Raw genomic sequence first — 21910 nt, forward strand, 5'->3', positions numbered from 1 at the left:
TTTATAAAGACAAATTAACTCTTCACTTTGCAAGGGAAGTTCCACTTTGCAAGGGGATTTTCTGCAGAGCTTAGTACATGAGGTAAAGCTTTTCTGACTTCCAGTATTCATTCATGTCCCGCCATTGGACCTGTGTAATGTCCATCATAGGGCGGGACTGGGCGGGACTGTGAGCGGCGCCAGAAAGAGCCGAATACACTCGACTATGTGTATCTCGGCGGCGTTCGTTCAGTTCCGCCGGCGCCGAGTCCCTCCGAACTCCGCGGCGCCATAATTAAAACTACTAGCATGTGTATGTCAGCGGCGGCGGCGGTGGCAGGCATGGACACTGGGGACAAGGCTGCACTGGGGAAAAGGCTGCACTGGGGACAAGGCTGCACTGGGGACAAGGCTGCACTGGGGACAAGGCTGCACTGGGGACAAGGCTGCACTGGGGACAAGGCTGCACTGACAAGACTGCACTGGGGACAAGGCTGCACTGGGGACAAGGCTGCACTGGGGACAAGGCTGAACTGGGGACAAGGCTGCACTGACAAGACTGCACTGGGGCAAAGCTGCACTGACAAAGCTGCACTGACACTGAAAAGGCTGCAATGACACTAACAAGGCTGCAGATGAACACTGATGAGTATGCATTGATGGGCATTTTAATGTAAGTTTCTTTTCCTTAAACTTCGCTCCTAAAAGTTTTTTCCTTAAAATTCTCTCCTAAACTTGGGGTGCGTGTTATACGCCGGCGCGTGTTATACGCCGATAAATACGGTACATTCCCAAGCTTCTGACATGCTTTGAATGCCCTCTTATGTCTCCATAACCTTTATTTTTGAAAGGACTATGAAAGTAAACCTCAGTTGCTATGCTTTTTGGTTGATACTCTCTTAACATATTAATGTTTCTTCTTCTTAATCTTTGGAAGCAGACAAAGCTTTATAAAAAAAAAAAAAAAGATTCTGAATAAATCTTTTGCATTGGTTCTCAAATGTTTTAAAGTCTATCGAAAATGTAATATTCTAGTAGGTTAAAGCCAGTGGATTATTTTATTCAGTAAGGGTCTAGAGATGCAAGAAAGGGAATAATTGTGTGTGTATATATATATATATATATATATATATATATATACAGTATATATATATATATATATATATATATATATATATATATATATATATATATAGCTAGCATATACCCACATTCGATTCATGCACACCTCCAAATATTGAGTCAATACTATGCAACCAAAAGTATGTGGACACCTCTCTAGATTAGTTTAGCTGACCAGGTGGGCCAGATTCAGTCTGCGGGCCTTGTGTTTGACACATGTGCAGTAAAGGGTACAGTTAAAGTGTAATGCCGCGTACACACGCTCAGAATTTGCGACAACAAATGTTCGATGGGAGCTTGTTGATGGAAATTCTGACCGTGTGTAGGCTCCATTGGTCATCTGTTGTCGGAATTTCCAACCAAAAAAATTTGAGAGTGTTTGTAGACAATTCCGACGCACAAAATTCCACGCATGCTCGGAATCAAACAGAAGAGCCTCTGGGTATTGAACTTAATTTTTCTCAGCTCATCGTACGTGTTGTACGTAACCGCATTCTTGACGTTCGGAATTTCCAACAACATTTGTGTGACCATGTGTAAGCAAGACAAGTTTGAGCCAACATCCGTCGGAAAGAATCCAGGATTTTGTTGTCGGAATGTCCGAGCGTGTGTACACGGCATTTGAAAAGCCTAACACTATCTATTTATACAAATGTTGCCTCCTCCTGCCTAACCTGTATAAAAAAGATCTGTGTTCTTATTTTCCATACAGGTTAGGCAGGAGGTGGGAGAAACTGTTTTAAAAATAGTTAGACTAAAGCCTCATACACACGGTACGATTGTTGGCCAACCGAGCGTCTGATTTTTGTCAAAAGGGCGTGTGCCAGGATCTTGTCTTGCATACTAATGCCCCATACACACGGTCGGACTTTGTTCGGACATTCCGACAACAAAATCCTAGGATTTTTTCCGACGGATGTTGGCTCAAACTTGTCTTGCATACACACGGTCACACAAAGTTGTCGGAAAATCTGATCGTTCTAAACGCGGTGACGTAAAACACGTACGTCGGGACTATAAACGGGGCAGTGGCCAATAGCTTTAATTTCTTTATTTATTCTAAGCATGCGTGGCACTTTGTGCGTCGGATTTGTGTACACACAATCGTAATTTCCGACAATGGATTTTGTTGTCGGAAAATTTTATATCCTGCTCTCAAACTTTGTGTGTCGGAAAATTCGATGGAAAATGTGTGATGGAGCCTACACACGGTCGGAATTTCCGACAACAAGGTCCTATCACACATTTTCCGTCGGAAAATCCAACCGTGTGTACGGGGCATAAGAGTACACAATTGTCATGCAACAAACATGAACGTAGTGACGTACTACGAGGAATTTCAGCTCTTGAGCGCCACCCTTTGGGCCCCTTCTGCTAATTTCGTGTTTGGTGAGCATTGATTCCGAGCATGCGTGTTTATACTTTCGACTTTTGTGTGACGGATTTGTGTACTGACTATTCGAAAATCTGACGTCAAACCGATGTCCGCCGAAAATTTACTAGCCTGCCATCCAACATTTGTTGGTCGAAAGTTGGACAACAATTGTCAAAAGGAGCATACTAACGGAATTTAGGACAACAGTCTGTCAACAGACAATCCCCTGCTAACAATCGTACCTTTTCTTCAACTTTAATGCTAGACATTTTAGACAATTGCATCCAACCTTATACAGGTAATGATAGTTTAGGGAAGGTCGCTTTTCTGCTTTTTCTTTTTTGGTGTAGAGTAACTTAAGTGTCTTGCACAGCCCACAAACCTACTGGGCACCAAAAAACAAAATCCACACCTACATACTACAAAACCCTGTAAAAAATACTTTCCTAAATAGTGGAAGTTGTTATAGCCACAAAGAGCAGGTGAGGGCAACTCTATATTAGTTCCAATAGTTTTGGAGTAAGATGTCCACCAGTCTCATATGGGTGTAATAGTTAGACAGATTGCAATAGGGTAAATATCAGCATGTAATCAATTTTCTTCCAGACATGCTTAGAGGATGTTTGAATTTAAAGTAGTGATTATTGATTTTTAACAACAAAGGTAAGCAGCTGTACTTTATAGCTGCACTTTACAGTATTTTGGAAAAGCAAATAATTAATTGTACCTTTACAAACTGGGATAATGCCACTCCAAGTTCCATTACTTGTACAGGTGCGTGTAATTGAGCTCTTGGGATCCATTGTGTATCCAGGCTGACAAATGTATGTAACATTTTGCCCAACAATATAGTCTTCTCCATATCGCAGACCATTCGCTGGAACACCCGGATCTCCACAGCTGACAACTGTGAACATACAAACATGAAATTAAGATAGAAGAGCTGGACAAAAAACAAGGCTGTACTGCCTAAGGTCTCCTGGCTTTTGATCTTTTTCAGCTCGCTAAGTTATCATGCCTTGTTCTGTACTGTAGCTCTGTGTAGAGGAGGTCATTTGGGTAGAAGCAGAGCTTTGCTGCATCAAGTCAGAGCCTCCAGCAAGAGCAATGAGCAGCACAGTAGTGACATCACCAAACCTCTCTCCGTATCTCACAAGACTAGCATGTAGGCAGGTGCAGTTTATCCTGCTCTCTGTAGGTGGTGTTGTGTGCTGACCACTGTGTAGAGGGAATGGGGGGTTAGAAAAATATTGTTCCTCTGCAGCCTCCATAGGTGTCACCAGGTGAACAGTGGTCTGCAACACTGGATGACCTCAATGGCCATCTTGGGTGGGGGCAATGCTAATAAATAGCAGTGTCTTGCCGCTGTTGGCACACTGTTGCGAAGTGGATAGAGTAGGGACAGGATCCACGCTGGACAGTGACAGCTTCTTTAGCCTGAGGAGAGGTTCCTTATGAGGAGGGACAGAATAGGGATACTGCTGCCCACACTGTTAATCCTAGGACTGCTGTGCTGTGACTTAGAACCCATATCAGTCTTCTATTAGCTGATACACCACCACTTTGCCTACAGCCATTCCTATACTCGGATGCTGCTCCAATAACGTAAGCCTGCCAAATTGACAGTCTGTTAACTACTGGAATCTAGCCAATGTGCTGCCAACCTTGCTAAGATCTCCTGCAACTGTAGTACTTTAGTGCTGTACTCCATTTGTTGTTTGCCTGCCTACAATGTAACCAAATAATAATTGTGCCACTTGCTTTGGGTCTCTGTGTACCATTCTTCTTTATTTAGTAGCAACTCATTGGCCCCACCCACAAGCAAACACAGACAGCAGTGCCTTAGATTAGCTCACTCTGTAGACATACAGCTATGAAGCTAGAGACGAAGGAGTGCCTAGACATACTCACATAATCACTAAGTGAACTGCTATTTTTCAGGATGAATCCCAAACAACAGTTATTTTTATTCAGGGTACTGCTTATACACAATTAACATTTCTAGGTGTTCCCTGTAACATATCAGAGCTTCACTTTTGAGTTTAACTTAGCTTTTAACAGGAACAGGACAACCTTGGTAGATCACTTTCAACTGGCAGGTGAACCCAACATCGGTATTGGGTATCAATACTATTCTCAATGCTAACAACTAAATACCATGCCACCAATACATTTAAATGTTAGGAAACCTTTTTTTTCATTTTTGGCCTCTTGTAAGATAGATGGGCTCTTTTATCATCTCATTTATTAGCAAAATTAGAAAAATGAGGTTAAGGGAGACAATCACTGCATAAGGGGTTCTGAAATTTTTTCATTAACTTACTTGTGCAGTTGGGTAGGCTCCCTGACCACGTGCTATTAGCTGTACATTGCCTGATGCTTATGCCAGAGAGAATGTAGCCATCCAGGCAGGAATATATTACTGAGCTAGAAAATGTTGTCCCATCAATTCGAAACACCCTTCCATTCGCTGTTGTTCCTGGATTCCCGCATTGTACAGCTAAGAAGAAAAACAAAAACAAGACATGACCATATGGCAAGCAACAAGGTTCTAATCCTTACTCCATCTATCCAAATGTTTGAACTTCCTAGGAGATATAAGAAACCACTGGGTGACTTAACGCCAGGTGTTCTGCATGACCCAAATAAAAAGAGAACAAATCTGCTATGCTTATAAATCCAAAGAAGGAATCAATTATAAAAAAAAACAGTTTTAAAGCTCTGCAATAGTCAAGGTCAGCTGATATCAGTAAAGGAGTCATACACCAAATTTTACTTGTCTTCAAAGTATGATGACTGTTTTAATGCATTGTTTTTTTAAATAGGTATTTTCCATCTTAATCTGGACTTGTATGTTATTTGCATTATCCAAACAATAAGCAGTTGAATATTTTTGTATTTTTTAATTAGAAAATGTGTAATATATTTATTTTTGTTGTATACATTGTATATTCTCTGTCAGGGGAAAAGTGTCCTTTAAAACAGATAATGGAACTCTCCAACACCAATAGAGATTGAAAAGTAAGGGAAGACTGTAACACCAGTCGGATTTCTATTTCTGTCTGTCCCCTTTTTGCAGATTATCCCTCATGTCCTATCTGGTAAAACTGTTGTCAGAAATGTTTCTAGGGAGCCCTGGATATCAGTATAAAAAGTTTTGCCTTGACATACACTGTAATAAATCAAATGTGTTTTTGTTTTTTTTATTCTTTATTTATAGCTTTATAGTCATACACATACAAAACACAGTTTCAAGGAAAGCATAGAAAAAGATCAATTTTTAGATGTCTTCTTCTCATGGAAGTGTGTCCCCAGCAAATATCTAATTTTGTTTTCTAATAATTATTCTAATTCCAATAATTATTAATAGTAGCCAAATTTACAATATCATATTATGAGCTTCTTTTCTCCAACAATGGTACATTTTTACCCCAAAAAAATAGTTTTCAGAGAATCTGAATTTCAAAGCTGACCAACTTGGAGTTCCATTATTTATTGCTGGTATAATGACACATTTGTCACAATAGTTGCATGTAGTGTGTTTACAGTCTGTAGCTGTACTTAATTATTGAGTTTGTTATGACAAGGTTGCCCTGAATCCCCATTATTGATGCCATGTCACTCATTGTATACCACCATTATTATTGAATTATCTAACTGCCGCTCACGTTATTGACAACTTATTCCTGCAGCAAGTAAATAAGCATCCATAATACATTTCACTGCCTTCAGGACTGTTGTTTCTTGGCTCAATTACACAGGGAAAAGCTGGAAAAGCATTAGGCTGTTGATTATGTGAAATACATTACGGTAGATGCCTTAATGACACCTCAGAACATTATGTCTAAACCGTTTCACTGAAAGATGTGGAGCTTAACCGAGAAAAAAAAAACTGTCTTGTTGACTTATAAAACAGGAAAAATATTTAAAGCAAGAATGAGCTTACGGTATATAGGTCTCTGTTCATCTACAATATAATTGTGCAAGGCAAGATACTGTCCAATTGGAAAACACCAGGAGATTTTTCAACATGCCAATAAGTGTTTGCTCATGTCAGGAAAATGGTAGGTCAAACCGGAGTCTGATCTTTGTTCATTTATGTAATGTATTGCCATTGGGCAACTGTATTGTTCCTATGTCATTACATTTGTAGGTAGCTGTTATGGCTAAATTTTGGGAAGCATGATGGCAAAGTGGATAGCACTCCAACCTTGCAGCACTATGATACCATGTTGGATTTTACTTTGGCATTATTAGCATGTTTGTATATTTTCTCTGTACTTCCATTCTGTAATTGCCATCCAAATATACCATTGGACTAATCCCTTTTTGAACCGATGATCCTTTCAGTAACATGCATAGGGTGACAACACTCACTGTACTATATCTATGGAAGAGCAGCGTGGACACCCAAAGACAGTACTACAGAATACCTCCCCTTATCCTCTTCCCATAGCATGGGGGTGGGGGTGCATACTTTAATCCACAGAAGATAGTTAGGAAAACTGATACCTTTGACTAAGCTCAGCTCAGTGCACAAGAAGTTACAAGGATACTGAATATCTATCAGTGTCAACAGAACATTTTTCGTACTTGCAGAAAATGTACTTAGCCTAAGAAAGAAAAATAATGCAGCCATCACTTCTGAAGAGCTGCAATATATTATATTTTTTTGTTCTTGGGCTTAAATATCATTTAAGTAGTACTAAATCCTTACATAAATAAACATTATTTTGTACTCCATGAACCTTATATAGTAGTTGTATTAATTATTTATTTTTTCTCAAAAATCCACTTTTTAATTGTTTCAAATGAGTTCACTGAGTGCGCCCTGAGCACCCTTTTCTGTTTTGAGCACCTATGCTATAAATTCAGGTTCATGCATTATACCTGTGACGCGCCAGGCATTTTTTGACTACACATCTCATAATGTCTAACGCTTCCTTGAAACAGTGCGGGCATAAATCTGGGCCTTGACACATGGGAGCGATGGCTACTCAGATTCTGTGTATGCTGTGTGTTGGCACGCATGCTTGTAATAAACCACACCCTGGAGTGACACTGCTACTCCTTCTTAGGGAGGCCGGGTTCACACATGTTGCAGCCGTGGCTCACAGCAGGGGGGTACGGTGCATCCCTGTTCGCTGATTCAGGTCTGAATTCCTGCCTGAATTTCTCACCTTATTCAGAGCCAAATGCACCCTGGAGGTGTGTGAACCGGCTCCATTGAGAATCAGTCACACTTTCCTGTCATGCGAGTTGGATGCGGGGAAAACTGAATCCAATTCTCATAAGTGTGAACCCATCCTAAACCTCTCACAATTCAAATTGATAAGATAATGAAAAATGTATGAGTATTTCAAAAGAGTCAGCTGATCCAGACATACAGGAAACTGAAGATTTGTGCAAAGTTCTACTTCTCATTTGAAAAATGACTGTGACCTATCTGTTTCTGTAGCTTTCTATTGGTCAGTGAGGCCACCATTTACATAAGAAGAGCCAATGTAAGGCATCTTGATAAGTTGAGCCAAACCAATTTTTGTTATAAAATGCAAGATTTACATGGAACTTCAGATGATGGATTTTTGCAACTGCTCAAGGATCTCCTGATCATATGTTCTTTTTCAAATAAAACAAAGGAAAGTTTTCAACAATGCTTATGTACAACCAAAACTGTTTAGATTTGGGCAGAGTAAGAAGAAAGGGAAAATGAAGGGTTAAATCTCCTGTGTCAGAGGAGTACCTGTGGATTGATGGTACCTAGTACTTAGTACTTAATAGTGTAATAAAAAGACAAAAGCTCTGTGGTGTCGTCCAGAGAAAAAGAAATAAGAGAAGAGACCAGAGAGCCCTTATGGTGCAGTAATTCAACAGTGCTGATAGGTTGTGTAAAAAAAAAAATAGAAATACAAAATTGTAACTTACATTTGGATATATTGCAAATAAACAGTTGAATGTAACACAACATTCTGAGTTTGCATACAGTATATAGAATACCCCTGTCTCTCTCGTTGCCTAAAGGTACCATATCCTAGGTTCTCGCAGAGAACATCAGGATAGTGTCATTACCTTTTTTGTTCTTGGGCTTAAATATCATTTAAGTATTGTAGTACTAAATCCTTACATAAATAAACATTATTTTGTACTTCATGAACCTTATACAGTAGTTGTATTAATCATTTATTTTTTCTCAAAATCCACTTTTTAATTGTTTCAAATGAGTTCACTGAGTGCGCCCTGAGGACCCTTTCCTGTTTTGAGCACCTATGCTATAAATTCAGGTTCATGCATTATACCTGTGACGCGCCAGGTATTTGTTGACTACACATCTCATAATGTCTAGAGCTTCCTTGAAACAGTGCGGGCATAAATCTGGGCCTTGATACATGGGAGCGATGGCTACTCAGATTCTGTGTATGCTGTGTGTTGGCACGCATGCTTGTAGTTCACCACACCCTGGAGTGACACTGCTACTCCTTCTTAGGGAGCAGCAGAAGGAGTGTTGTCACCCTGGGACAGGAAGCAAAGCAAGGCCATATGCTGGCAGGATCAACTGACTAAAAGGGAGGAAATAATAGAATTTTCGAGGGATACTCATCTCATGTCACCTCATGTCACTTATTTATAAGGATTATATATATATATATATATATATATATATATATATATAGTGGCAGAGCAATGCCCCACTGAGGTGATGTTAGCCCAATATTTTCAACCAGGCAGGTTGAGGGGCTCCAGGGAGTTTGCTTAATTAGGAGGAAACTGGCTTTTCAGTTTCCTCATGGCTTAGAGAAATCAGTTTTGAGACCTGGAGCCTGGAGATTCCTTAGTGATCTGGCTGGGATGAAATCTCCAGTCCTGGCTCCTGATTTTGTGAACCACCAGCAGATTGATTGGCCAGGTGTGTGCTGGTCTCTTAGTAGTGACCTGACCATGGCTCTGGGCTCCACCCTCCTGAGGAGTCCAGGAGTGCAAGGGAGAAACCAGAGTGTGCATGTTTGCACTGAGAAAGCCAGAGACATACCCTGAGGGTCAGAGCAGCAAGGGGCTGCTAGCTATTCCAAGAGTGTTGGCGAGAAAATGGTCTGTGGGAGAAAAGGGCCTAAAGCAAAAGGCCACAGCGGTAATGCTGCATGTGTAAGCTAGGAGGCTGAATCTACCATTATTTGGTGTTGATGGTGTTTGGTGACAATGGGCGCTACACTTGAGCTATACAACCCCAAACTTCACTATATATATATATATATATATATATATATATATATATATATATATATATATATATATATATATATATAGATATAGATATATCTATATCTATATATACATTTTTTTTTCTTAGGTTTACATACACTTTAATGCACACTGTGTGGATTTACTATATGATAGCTTTCCCAGTACAGCAGTATATGAAAAATAAATAGAGACATTTTGCGAATGAGGACATTCTTCAAGTATGAGCTAGCATTATTTGACCAACAAGACCACAGGCAGTGGGAACAAAACCTTTTTTTCTAATGCACAGCAAAATGTGTCATGCCCAGTTTGTCACTTCCATTTTCTACAAATGACAGAAGAATATAACGTACATGGAGCTTTTAGCATTTAGCTGCTTAAAAGCACAATCATTTGCCAGAATTTGAAGATTCTGGGGGTCAGTCTGAACTGGCATATTCATTGAATGCACAAGGTTATAAGCCAGGCATAAAAGTTTAGGAAAGATCCCCAGAGCCAATAGCCACAAATGACAGGAAAACACATTTTGCAGCTAGCTCTTGGCATTGGAGCAAGGCACTAATGGCAGCTTAAAGTAAGGCCGGGTTCACACATGTTGCAGCCGTGGCTCACAACAGGGGGTATGGTGTGTCCCTGTTCACTGATTCAGGTCTGAACTCCTGCCTGAATTTCTCACTTGATTCAGAGCCAAATGCGGACCGCAGGCGCCCTGGAGGTGTGTGAACCGGCTCCATTGAGAGTCGGTCACACTCTCCTGTCATGCGCGTTGGATGCGGGGAAAACCGCATCCAACTCGCATAAGTTTGAACCCAGCCTAAACCTCTCACAATTCAAATTGATAAGATAATGACAAATGTATGAGTATGTCAAAAGAGTCAGCAGATCCAGACATTCAGGAAACTGAAGAACTGTGCAAATTTCTACTTCTCATTTGAAAAATGACTGTGACCTGTTTCTGTAGCTTTCTATTGGTCAGTGAGGCCACCATTTACATAAGAAGAGCCACTGTAAGGAGTCTTGATAAGTTGAGCCAAACCAATTTTTGTTATAAAATTCAAGATTTACATGGAACTTCAGGTGCCTATCAGATGGTGGATTTTTGCAACTGCTCAAGGATCTCCTGATTATATGTTCTTTTTCAAATGAAACAAAGGAAAGTTTTCAGCAATGCTTATGTACAGCCAAAACTGTTTAGATTTGGGCAGAGTAAGAAGAAATGGAAAAGGGAGGGTTAAATCTCCTGTATCAGAGGAGTACCTGTGGATTGATGGTACTGGAAAATAGTGTAATAAAGAGACAAAAGCTCTGTGGTGTCATCCAGAGAAAAAGAAATAAGAGAAGAGGCCAGAGAGCCCTTATGGTGCAGTAATTCAACAGTGCTGATAGGTTGTGTAAAAAAAAAAAAATAGAAATACAAAATTGTAACTTACATTTGGATATATTGCAAATAAACAGTTGATGTGGTAACACAACATTCTGAGTTTGCATACAGTATATAGAATACCCCTGTCTCTCTCGTTGCCTTAACAAGGAAAGATACCCCCTAAATGGGACTTTGACAGACCACCAACTCTATGATAAAAAAATATTTTTAATGATATAAGATGAAAAGACATAACAGCGTCTACACAATACATAAATACATTACATAAAAAGCGAAATTAAAAATGCACAAATACAGATCATAATATCATATGTACTCTCCAAGGGGTGGTGTACCCTGATACCCGATGCGTTTCCAGTATTCTGATACCTTCATCAGGGATGGAGAGTTGAGTATATTTACATATGTATAAATTCCGATGGCATGATTCTATGTTCACAGAGCACCAAAGGCGATTAAATCAATTAAAAAGTTCCATGGACGCCAGACCATAATGATGGAAGAGTTATGAGTGTACTGTGCTTCCAGCATCAATGAATGTTATTCAGAGCTACATGGAATGGATAGCCATTAGAGGTTTTAGTGTGGGCTGCATAATGGGCAGATGAATATCCAGGTGTCCCAATGTGGATGTGTCCTGTGGAGTGCAGTACATGGCGTGCCTTCTGTGTGTCAGTGCATATATTTATATGTAAATATACTCAACTCTCAATCCCTGATGAAGGTATCAGAATACTGGAAACGCGTCGGGTATCAGGGTACACCACCCCTTAGAGAGTACATATGATATTATAATCTGTATTTGTGCATTTTTTGTTTCGTTTTTTATGTAATGTATTTATGTATTGTGTAGACAACGTTACGTCTTTTTATCTTATATCAGTAAAGATATTTTTTTATCATAGAGTTGGTGGTCTGTCAAAGTCCCATTTAGGGGGTATCTTTCCTTGTTCTATTACACCAGAGATGGCACCACCATACTCTACATTTGACATGATGGAGGTCTCTTCTTTCTCTCATTGCCTTAAGGTACCAGATCCTAGGTTCTCGCAGAGAACATCAGGACAGTGTCATTACCTTTTAGATGGTGCAACTAAAAACCAGTCAACCTTATTAGTTTTCAGCTGCATCATCCAAAACTAAGTGAGAGGCAATTTATACAAAGTGGGGGGATTTCCTGTTTTACACTGTTTTCACCAGAACTGAAAGATTTGCCTTCACCTCACCTTGTTTCTTCAGTAGCGCAGCAACTGTGTTTACTATGCTTTATTTTGTGAATGAGCAGGAAGCCTCTGAGCACTTATTAATAATTCATTTGTGCAGCTGAGGCTACATAGAAAGGAACTGACAAATCAATGATCTCAGTCACTGTCGAACGGGAAAGGGGGCCTCGTCAGGTAGGCTGTATGGGACACCGTGATTTCTAATAGCAGCCCTAATTGGGGATAATACCTGAGGCTGCAAAATTATGTAAAGCTACATTAATAAATCTTACGAGAAACAGAAAATTGAATATCAAATACTTACCACAATTTTTCTTTCCCGATTAGCTTCATGTCAGCACAGTGGTAGGCTGACATGGAGCTGTCAGGAAAACGGAAAATTGAATATAAAATACTTACCGCAATTTTTCTTTCCTGATGAGCTCCATGTCAGCCTACCACTGTGCTGACATGGAACTGTCAGGAAAACAGAAAATTGAATATCAAATACTTACCGCCATTCTCCTTTCCTGACGAGCTCCATGTCAGCCTACCACTGTGCTGACATGAAGCTGTCAGGAAAATGCAATTTTTTCTAAATGTCCCACTTAACAAAGAAAAAAAAATGTATGTATCCAAATCAGCTAGAAAATTAAAGCCATGTCTGCCCAATAAAATCATTGTATAAAATTTAACTAACAAATGCTAAAAGGTAACTGGTGTGAAACTGATAAATCACTGAAATGCAAAAAAACCCTCGGGAACTCAAGGGAGTTATAGGGTGGAACAGGCTCAGAGACACAAGTGATTCATAGACATGTTTCCATATTTAAATGGGATTCTAATCAATTTTCTTGTCAACTGAACTAAACAACCTGAAAAACGTGTGCGTTGGTAAAGATAAAAGCAGAGAGCACAAGGCTATATTTGCCTTTGTGTTGGTTACAACTGAGATGAAACAGAGCCGTGAAGTATAGCCAGGCAAGTCTGTTTCTCTCAGGATTTAGGACAGATTTTTATCCTTTTCAAGGTGTGCTTAAAAGCAGCAGTGGAAGCTGTGCGGCAGGCAGCATGTTAAATGAAGATTTGAGAAATAAGCCACCTTGTTTAAAAAGAGATGAAAATCTCGAAGAGCAGATAGAGTCATAAAGATAAAGTGAATACAAGCTCCTAAAAGACATCAGAAAATGATGTGTAGTACAAAGCTGGAGATTCAATTCCCTTCAAAAATCATTCAGGTAATTGTAGTAACTCTACAGAATCTTTGTAACAAACTTACAGATGTCACTAGCAATTTGATCTTTGGCTGCATTTAATGGCTTTCTTATTCAGCGCTCAGCATGTCTGCACAATTATGACCCTGTGAAAGTTGCTCATTCCATGAAAGGAAGTGTTTTTATTTTCTTCATATGTATGGTGACACCAAACTTCTCAACACGGAACCATCCAGTCTCTGCCCCCACGCCAGTATACAGTTTAATAGCTATATAAAGTATTTCACAGCCAAACACAAATTACGCTCTATAGCCAGAAGTTTCTGAACATCTGACTATCACATCTATCTGAGCTTGTAGGATATACATTCCAAAATCATTCAAAATCATTTAGATCATTTGCAGCTATACCACCCTACCCTTTCTGGGAAGGCTATCCACAATATCTTTGAGTGTGTCATTAGGTAGCTGGTCATTCATCCAAAAAAAGCATTTGTGAGGTCAATGACTGATTACGGACAAGAAGACCTGATTTGCAATTGGCATTTAACTTTTATCCCAAAGGTGCTCAATAGGATTCAGGTCAGGGCTCTGCGCAGGCCGCATAAGTTCCTACACACCAAATTTGCCAAACCAAGACGTGGCCCTGTAAACTAGACATGTGCATGGTGAAAAAAAATTGTTTTGTTTCATCTCATTTAGATTAATTTATCTAGTTATTTAGTTTCATTAAATTCAGTTGATTTGTTCAATTCGTATTCGGAATTCGTATTCAGAATTCGTTTTGTCTTTTTTCGAATTTTCGGCAAATTTACTGATTTTTTTTAAAATTCGGAACATTCAAATTCAATAAATTTCAAATTGGCCAAAACGAAAATGTTATATATTTTTTTTTTTTTTTTTTTTTTTATTTGAATGCAGCAAAGCGAACAAATAAAAGAAAAATCTTAATCAAATGTTTACAATGACTCTTTAATTCACCTTTGGCTTAACAAAAACAGCATTATTTCAAAATGGTACTCTAATAACACACACAGTCTTTGATTTCAGAAATATGTTTACAGTTTGAATGCAAATGGAGTTCAATGTAAAATTCTATTTGAATTGCAATTTGAAATTCAGACGAATTTCATTTAGTTATTCTGAGCATTCTGTAAACCTTGTTTATACTGTAATTAGGGTATTCGGACATATCCGAATCTTTGAATAATGAAAAATTTGTCTGAATATTAATTCGTAACAAAACGAACCGCACATTTCTACCATGAACAGGGGCACAGTCATGCTGTCAGTGGCTTCCCTAAACTGTTATTCATCTACTGTAGCATTAAGGGAGGGAGGGGTATCCAATCAACTTTGTAGTCATGTAGTAATGCATGTAGGTATGACGTGTAAATGGTTTATGTTTTAAGGACCCTTATAGACCTACCGTATATCACTGATGGCTTGAATTTTGGCTAAAACCTAACTACTATTAAAACTGTTGCCTCTACCATCCTAATACCTATTCTGACTAACCTATGTAAGAAAGATCTGTATACTTACCTATTTTCAGCTTATTCCAGTTCAGTGACATGATCACCCCTGTGTCAGTCATTCTGGGCTGCAGGGGAGAGAAGAGAGCACTCCGACAATAGCTGGTAATGCCTGGGAGCGTGTTGTGAGAGCTCCCTCCTCTCCCCTGCAGTTGCGCTGGCTAACACAGGGGAGCAGGATGAAGTGACTGGACTGGAGCAAGCTGTAAATAGGTAAGTATATACATCTTTCTTATGCAGGTTAGTGAGCATAAGTGTTGGGGAGGATGGGGAGGGGACAGTTTTAAGGCTAGTTAAGGTTTGCCTGGAATTCTACTTTAAATCCAATAACCATATCCTATAATGTTACTCTGACTTTATTCTATCTATCGATCTGATGAAATAATTACAGATGAAGGAAATGTTACACCAAGTATTAAAGCAGTAGTAAAGTCTTACCTAAAAAAAAAAAAAAAAATCCCCCCTGCAAATTACCAGTTCAGGATTTGCCCCCTTAATGACCAGGCCATTTTTTTGCGTTATGGCACTGCGTCGCTTTAACTGACAATTGTGCGACCGTGCGACATTGTACCCAAACAAAATTGACGTCCCTTTTTACCCACAAATAGAGCTTTCTTTTGGCGGTATTTAATCACCTCTCCGACAATTTAGAAAAAAAATAAAACAATTTCTTTTTACTTTGTGCTGTAATATATATACAAAAAAAAACAAATGTATTCATCAGTTTAGGCCGATATATATATTCTTCTACATATTTTTGGTAAAAAAAATTGCAATAGGCGTATATTGATTGGTTTGCGCAAAAGTTATCGCATCTACAAATTATGGGATAGATTTAGGGACTTTTTTATTATTGTTTTTACTGGTAATGGTGGCGATCTGTGATTTTTAGTGGGACTGAGGCATTGCAGCGGACAAATCTGACCCCAAATGACACTTTTTGGAGACCAGTGACATTATTACATTGATCAGTGCTATAAAAAATGCACTGATCAATGTAAAAATGACACTGGCAGGGGAGGGGTTAACACTAGGGGGCAATCAAGGGGTTAGGTGTGTTCCCTGGGTGTGTTCTAACTGTAGGGGGGATGGTCACTGGGACATGACAGAGATCACTGTTCCCCATCACTGGGAACAGAAGATCTCTGACATATCATTAGGCAGAGTGGGGAAACACTTTGTTTACAATTCCCCATTCTGCCTCTGTACACAGCGATCACGGGTCACCGGTGGACATCTAGTCCATCATCCTCCTTGCACAGACCGACGTACACCTACTGACATGGATTCCATCTTCATCTGGTCTTCCTTCTGGGTTCTCACGTTCCAGCTGTTTGAATGGAAAGACCATGATGATGTCACTCCTACGCATGCGTACGGGAGCCACTATAGCAGCACAGTGTTCTTAGTACACGGCACAGCACATTCAAGTATGCTGTCTATTGAGAGCATAGTGTGCATGTGACAGTGATATCATTGGCTGCAACAAATGTAAATATCCCCCAAACAGTACATGTTTAGGAGATATTCACTGTACCTGCAGGTAGGCCTTACTATATGCTTACCTATGGGTACAAATTGAAAAGAGGTGTTTACTACCACTTAAAAAATATCTGATACCTTATTTGAAGTCTTTGAAGGTAAATACAACATAAAAAGAGAAGGCTGGCATTTGTCGGCACCCTACACTGTATATGTTGGCTTATCTACATACAGATATCTCCACAAATAACATATCTTAGCAGCAGAATTATCAACACTTTGTCATACATGCCTCAGATGAGCATGTAACTAGTTGTGTGATAATGTACACCGAGTTTGTGTCTTAAGCCAGCCATACATGGTTTGAAAACTCAGCCAGTTGAGCAATTTCAATCCATGTATGGGCTAGCTGGTTGTACACAAGTCGATCGAAATATGTACAACCAGCCCTTTGGGTTTTTCCCAAATGAACAGTGCTGCCAGCTATAGTCAGCAAGCACTGATATTTGTATGTATTTTATAAAAAAGTTCAGCATGACTAATTCCCCTATCCACATCGAATATGTGAATGGGGAAATTGCTTAATTTTTTTCATTCAACCCACTGGTTGATTGAAAAAAAAAAAATGAATCATGTATAGCCAGCCTTAAATCTATTGATCCACGTGGCTTGGAAAACCAACTTTATTGCAACTAAATAGCCTCATCATTTTTCATCACTGCATAAAAAATAAGTAAATTATTCAAAAAAAGTTCAGGCTAATCATGGCTAAAATAATATCTCAAAGGATAAATCTGAGGGAGAGGATAGGTTTTTTTTTTTGCTGTCTTCATTGGGATTTCCTATTTTTGAGTCATTGGGACAAAAAATGGGATGAAAATTCTTTCAGTTGTGGCCAATGTTGTCAGATTACCTTTACATTCCGGTTGTCTTCCAGTCCATGATCCATTGCTCAAACATGTCCTATCTTCAGAACCATGAAGTATGTATCCAACATCACAGCTGAATCGCATTATGCTCTTTGTTCGAAATTCTACACCTTCTCTAGACCCATGCGCAGGTACACCTGGATCTCCACACCACCCCGAAGCATCACCTAGAAATAAAGATCATACTCTTTTTAACTTGCTTATGAATAGAATAGGAATTCACTTTCACACAGTCCAGATTTTTACTGTTCTTTATAACTCCAGAAGGAAGACAACCCATCTCCCAACTCAGCTCTGTTATTTGAGAGTCAAGCACTCAAGTCAATCCTTTACATATTCCTATGGAAAACTCTTTAGATGGCTGGTGAGAGGGACATCCAGAATTTATAAAGGACTTAAAAATGATGGCCTTAAAAGCCATGAGTAATTATTTCCCCTTGACTTCACATCTTGATTTTTCTTTTTAATAAAAGAACAGATCTAGCAGGATTTTTATAATTAAATGGATAAATAGAGAAAAAGGTACAATGTATTTATTAAAAAGTTATTTTAAAGCAATAGTATCTTATTTTTTGCATGGCAGTTACATGACCCAATGGACTCTCGATTAGTTTACTGCAAGGGGGTACCAGCAAACCTTCAGGAAGCAGATAAACTACACAAACTCCATTGAACTGCTGGTGTTCAAGGGGTTTAGAAGAATCTTCTCCTTTCAGCATGGGGCTGGTCTACTGAAATAGGTTGCAAGATTTTTAATATGCCTTTTTTTAGGCAGCTACCCAATACTGATTGGTATATTGACTAACTGGGCACAGTAAAGCTCCCTCACTTGTGGAGATTGAGATTCAAAATATCATCTGGCCTGCGGATATTTAACGTCCCTTTTGTATTTTTCTTTTAGGGCTCATTCAAATGGGTAATCAGCACCACACAGCTTGAAGAACCCTTTTGGTTAACTGTCCTAGTCCTGAGCTATGTGCAGGCATATTAGTGAATGGATACATATCTGCTGTACAGAATCATCTGCACAGTCGCGCTTGGGAGGCGCGCAAGGACAGGTGCACAGACCCCAACACAGAGCCTCTTTATCCGGGACCATGTACCCATCCCTTACTTGTCAAACTCAGCAGTACAGGGGTAAATAAACCATTTGTAAAGCAAACAGCTAAATACAAAGATGAAATAAAATGAAAGAATATGTAAAACTAACATTTCATATTCCTGACATGTGCCCACTGTACTATGTACTTGTATGAAAAAAAATATCCAGTTCTCTCTATATTGCTTCCTTTGTGTGAAATCCCTGGTGTTCCAGCCAGTCCCTTTGGTTTCCTATTCCAGACTTATGCTGACACCTTCCCTCCCTGCACAACAATTTACTGGGAAGATCAGTGTACTGCTGTTTCTCCTCGCCCAGCTCTTTAAGTTCCTTATGTAGCTGAGAACATCACTTCTAAAAAAGGAGGAAAAAAGGTATTTATAATGTTTTAATATATACACACAAATGTTTTGAGTTGTTTTACAAGGCAAGTGTTTACATGTACTTTAAGAAAGTTTTTTTTTACTTGCCAAAATATTTACATTTCTTTCCATCCAGTACTGGGAATTACACATCTCTTTCACAATGCACTGCCCATTCTGGCAGACAGGAGCCCTAATCTCCTACTTATTTACAGATAAATAAAACTTTCAGGATTTTTCCCTTCCTCAGCCTTTGACTAGCCAGTGAAAGGAAAAGGAGCACACTGATAAGCTCATCTTTCTTTCACTCTTCTCTCTCCTCCTATTAGCATACGCTATGTTAGCACATGAACGCAGCAGTACAATTGATTGACTTCTTGCATTAATTATCTATTCTGGTCTGAGCTCTGTTGTACATGGATTGCAAGACTCAGATACCAGGTCAAATGTACATACTTACACTGCTTGCGTTTAAAAAATAAATGCAACAATTTGTTTAGGAATACAGAGCACTATTACCTTGTGTCTTTTATAAATGCCTGGAATTCAGCTTTAAAAAAGGAACAATAAAACCTAGAGCCATTAAATAGCAGCAGATACAGTGATGTTTGCAAATCTGCATCTTGCTTCAATGAGCCTAATACAGATTGCATTTTGATTTTGGCAGATTGAGTTCCTCATCTCTGGCGGTATAAAAATATTTCACAAAGTAAACAAAAAAAATCCCAATTTTCTTAACAAGTAGAAAGAAGTACAGTAACTCGTTAGATTTTTGTAACATGAATAAGATACAGAGGGAAGCAATAAGCTGTTTCCATTAAAGCTTTGTTGCTATGACTCAACTGCCTCCCACTTACAGATAAATACTGCTAACCATCTTCAAATCTACAACATCAAATTCTCCCCTTTACGTGACCCTTTCAGAGTGAATGCCAAATGAACAGGCAAGCTCAATGGTCCGTGATACAACATTTCAATAAATGTCACCATTGCAAATAAAGTTTAGAGAGATGAGTTGGAATAATGCACCACCTGAGACAGTCTGCTTTGTAGGGGGAAAAAATAAAATCTGATCAAGAAAATTAAAATCTGTAATGATTGTCTTTGTAAATTTTAGTCATGACTTTTTGAACAGTCCTTTCTGGAACTTTAAGTAACAAAAATAAATAAAAAAGGATTAATTTATAAAAACCTGTTGAATTAATTAGAAGGATGACCAGAGATTTTCTAAAGGGGTCGGACACTTATGTTTCAATGGGAACATGCTTCATAAAAGCAATTTTTTTGAGACATTAGAAAGTTTTAGCACTCAAAATGTACAAGCTAAACAACAGCTACATCAATGCTTTATATTAGCTACTTGGCACTTAGAAAGACTATGTAACAAGGACCCACTAAATCCGTAACCAATATCTTTCCACTCCATCTGTGTTCTTCAAAAAGCATGAGCGTGGAACCAACAAACCACCACCCCATCCACAACACTCTAGTTGGACACACACGTTGGACACGCTGAGCTGTTGTGTTCTGATAGGGAGACGGCACCCCTGTCAGAACACTCCAATCGGCGCTGTCTACCATTGGCTGGGAGTGCTGATTGAGAGTTGGTCATCTGCTGGTTTGCTTGACTTCTGTCGGACAGAGCGATATATGCATGGGCAGAATGTCAGCCGTCTTTTTTTTGGACCGGCAAATGTCTTCCGACATTCTGCCCGTGTGTATGGGGCTTAAGCCTGGGATGCCATTAAAGTTCATGTGCGTGTAAAGGCAGGCGTCCCAATACTTTTGGCAATATAGTGTATTTTGTAAATTTACTAAGTACTTCATACTCTTCCAATCACCAAACTATTTACTGTGTACTGCAATGGCTCAAGAATGATGATATTGGTGGCGTGATAGAAGATGAATGGACACCGCGGGACATTTTTCTTTCTTTTATCTTTTAATAAAGGACTTGTCCCTAAGCGTCTCCTGTCTTATTTACTATTTTAACAATGGTGGGGGTACAATGTACCCCTTACCAATTCACATAGGGGGGAGACCGGGATCTGGGGGTCCCCTTGTTAAATGGGGCTTCCGTATTCCGATAAGCCCCCCGCCTGCATACTCCCACAACCACCGGGCAAGGGATGTGGGGATGAGGTCCTTGTCCCCATCAACATGGGGACAAGGTGCTTTGGGGGGCTACTCCAAAGCACCCTCCCCATGTTGAGAGAATGTGGCCTGGTATGGTTCAGGAGGGGGATGCTCTCTCGTCCCCCCCTCTTTTCCTGTGGCCCGCCAGGTTGCGTGCTCGGATAAGGGTCTGGTATGAATTTTGGGGGGACCCTTGTGCCATTTTTTAAATTTTGGGGCAGGGTTCCCCTTAAAATCCATACCAGACCCTGGATTTTGGGGGGGCCTACACCATTTTTATTTTAAATTTGGTGAAGGGTTACCCTTAATTTCCATACCAGACCTGAAGGGCCTGGTATGGATTTTGGGGGGACCCCCACGCAATTTCTTTTTAAATTTTTGGTTCGTGGTTCTCCAAAGGGCCTGGTAATGGACTGGTGGGGGGACCCATGCTGTTTTTTTTCAATTAGTTTTATCTATATTGCTGAGACCCGACAATTCATTACAGCCGTGATCAGTTTTAAATGACTTTTATTCCTTTAGAAATGGCATTTTGCTGTGGTACTGTTCTAAATACAGGAAAAATGCACCACTTTACAGGCATACTATAGACACCCCCCAGGCACGATATTTAAAGGAATATTTAGTTTTTACTGTTTCACTTTAAGCATTATTAAAATCACTGCTCCCGAAAACCTTTTTTTTGCATTGATACATGTCCCCTGGGGCAGGACCCGGGATCCCCAAACACTTTTTATGACAATAATTTGCATATAAGCCTTTAAAATGAGCACTTTTGATTTTTCATGTTCGTGTCCCATAGACTTTAACGGTGTTAGTTTGTTCGTCCAAATTTTTTGCCTGTTCGGATGT

The 21910-nt window shown here is 39.5% G+C and overlaps 1 protein-coding gene across 1 annotated transcript in view; it reads right to left on the bottom strand.

Annotated features, from left to right (window-relative positions):
- Nucleotides 1-21910, bottom strand: part of CSMD3 (CUB and Sushi multiple domains 3) — a 1635173-nt gene that overhangs the window by 95701 nt on the left and 1517562 nt on the right. The window contains exons 58-60 of the mRNA XM_073632169.1: nucleotides 17446-17628; nucleotides 4800-4976; nucleotides 3204-3383 (exon numbers count right to left, since the gene is read on the bottom strand). Of these exons, the coding sequence (XP_073488270.1) occupies nucleotides 3204-3383; nucleotides 4800-4976; nucleotides 17446-17628 (540 nt within the window). The remainder of the gene's footprint in view (nucleotides 1-3203; nucleotides 3384-4799; nucleotides 4977-17445; nucleotides 17629-21910) is intronic.

This window comes from Aquarana catesbeiana, linkage group LG05 (assembly GCF_042186555.1).
Source record: "Aquarana catesbeiana isolate 2022-GZ linkage group LG05, ASM4218655v1, whole genome shotgun sequence".
Taxonomy (NCBI): Eukaryota; Metazoa; Chordata; class Amphibia; order Anura; family Ranidae; genus Aquarana; species Aquarana catesbeiana.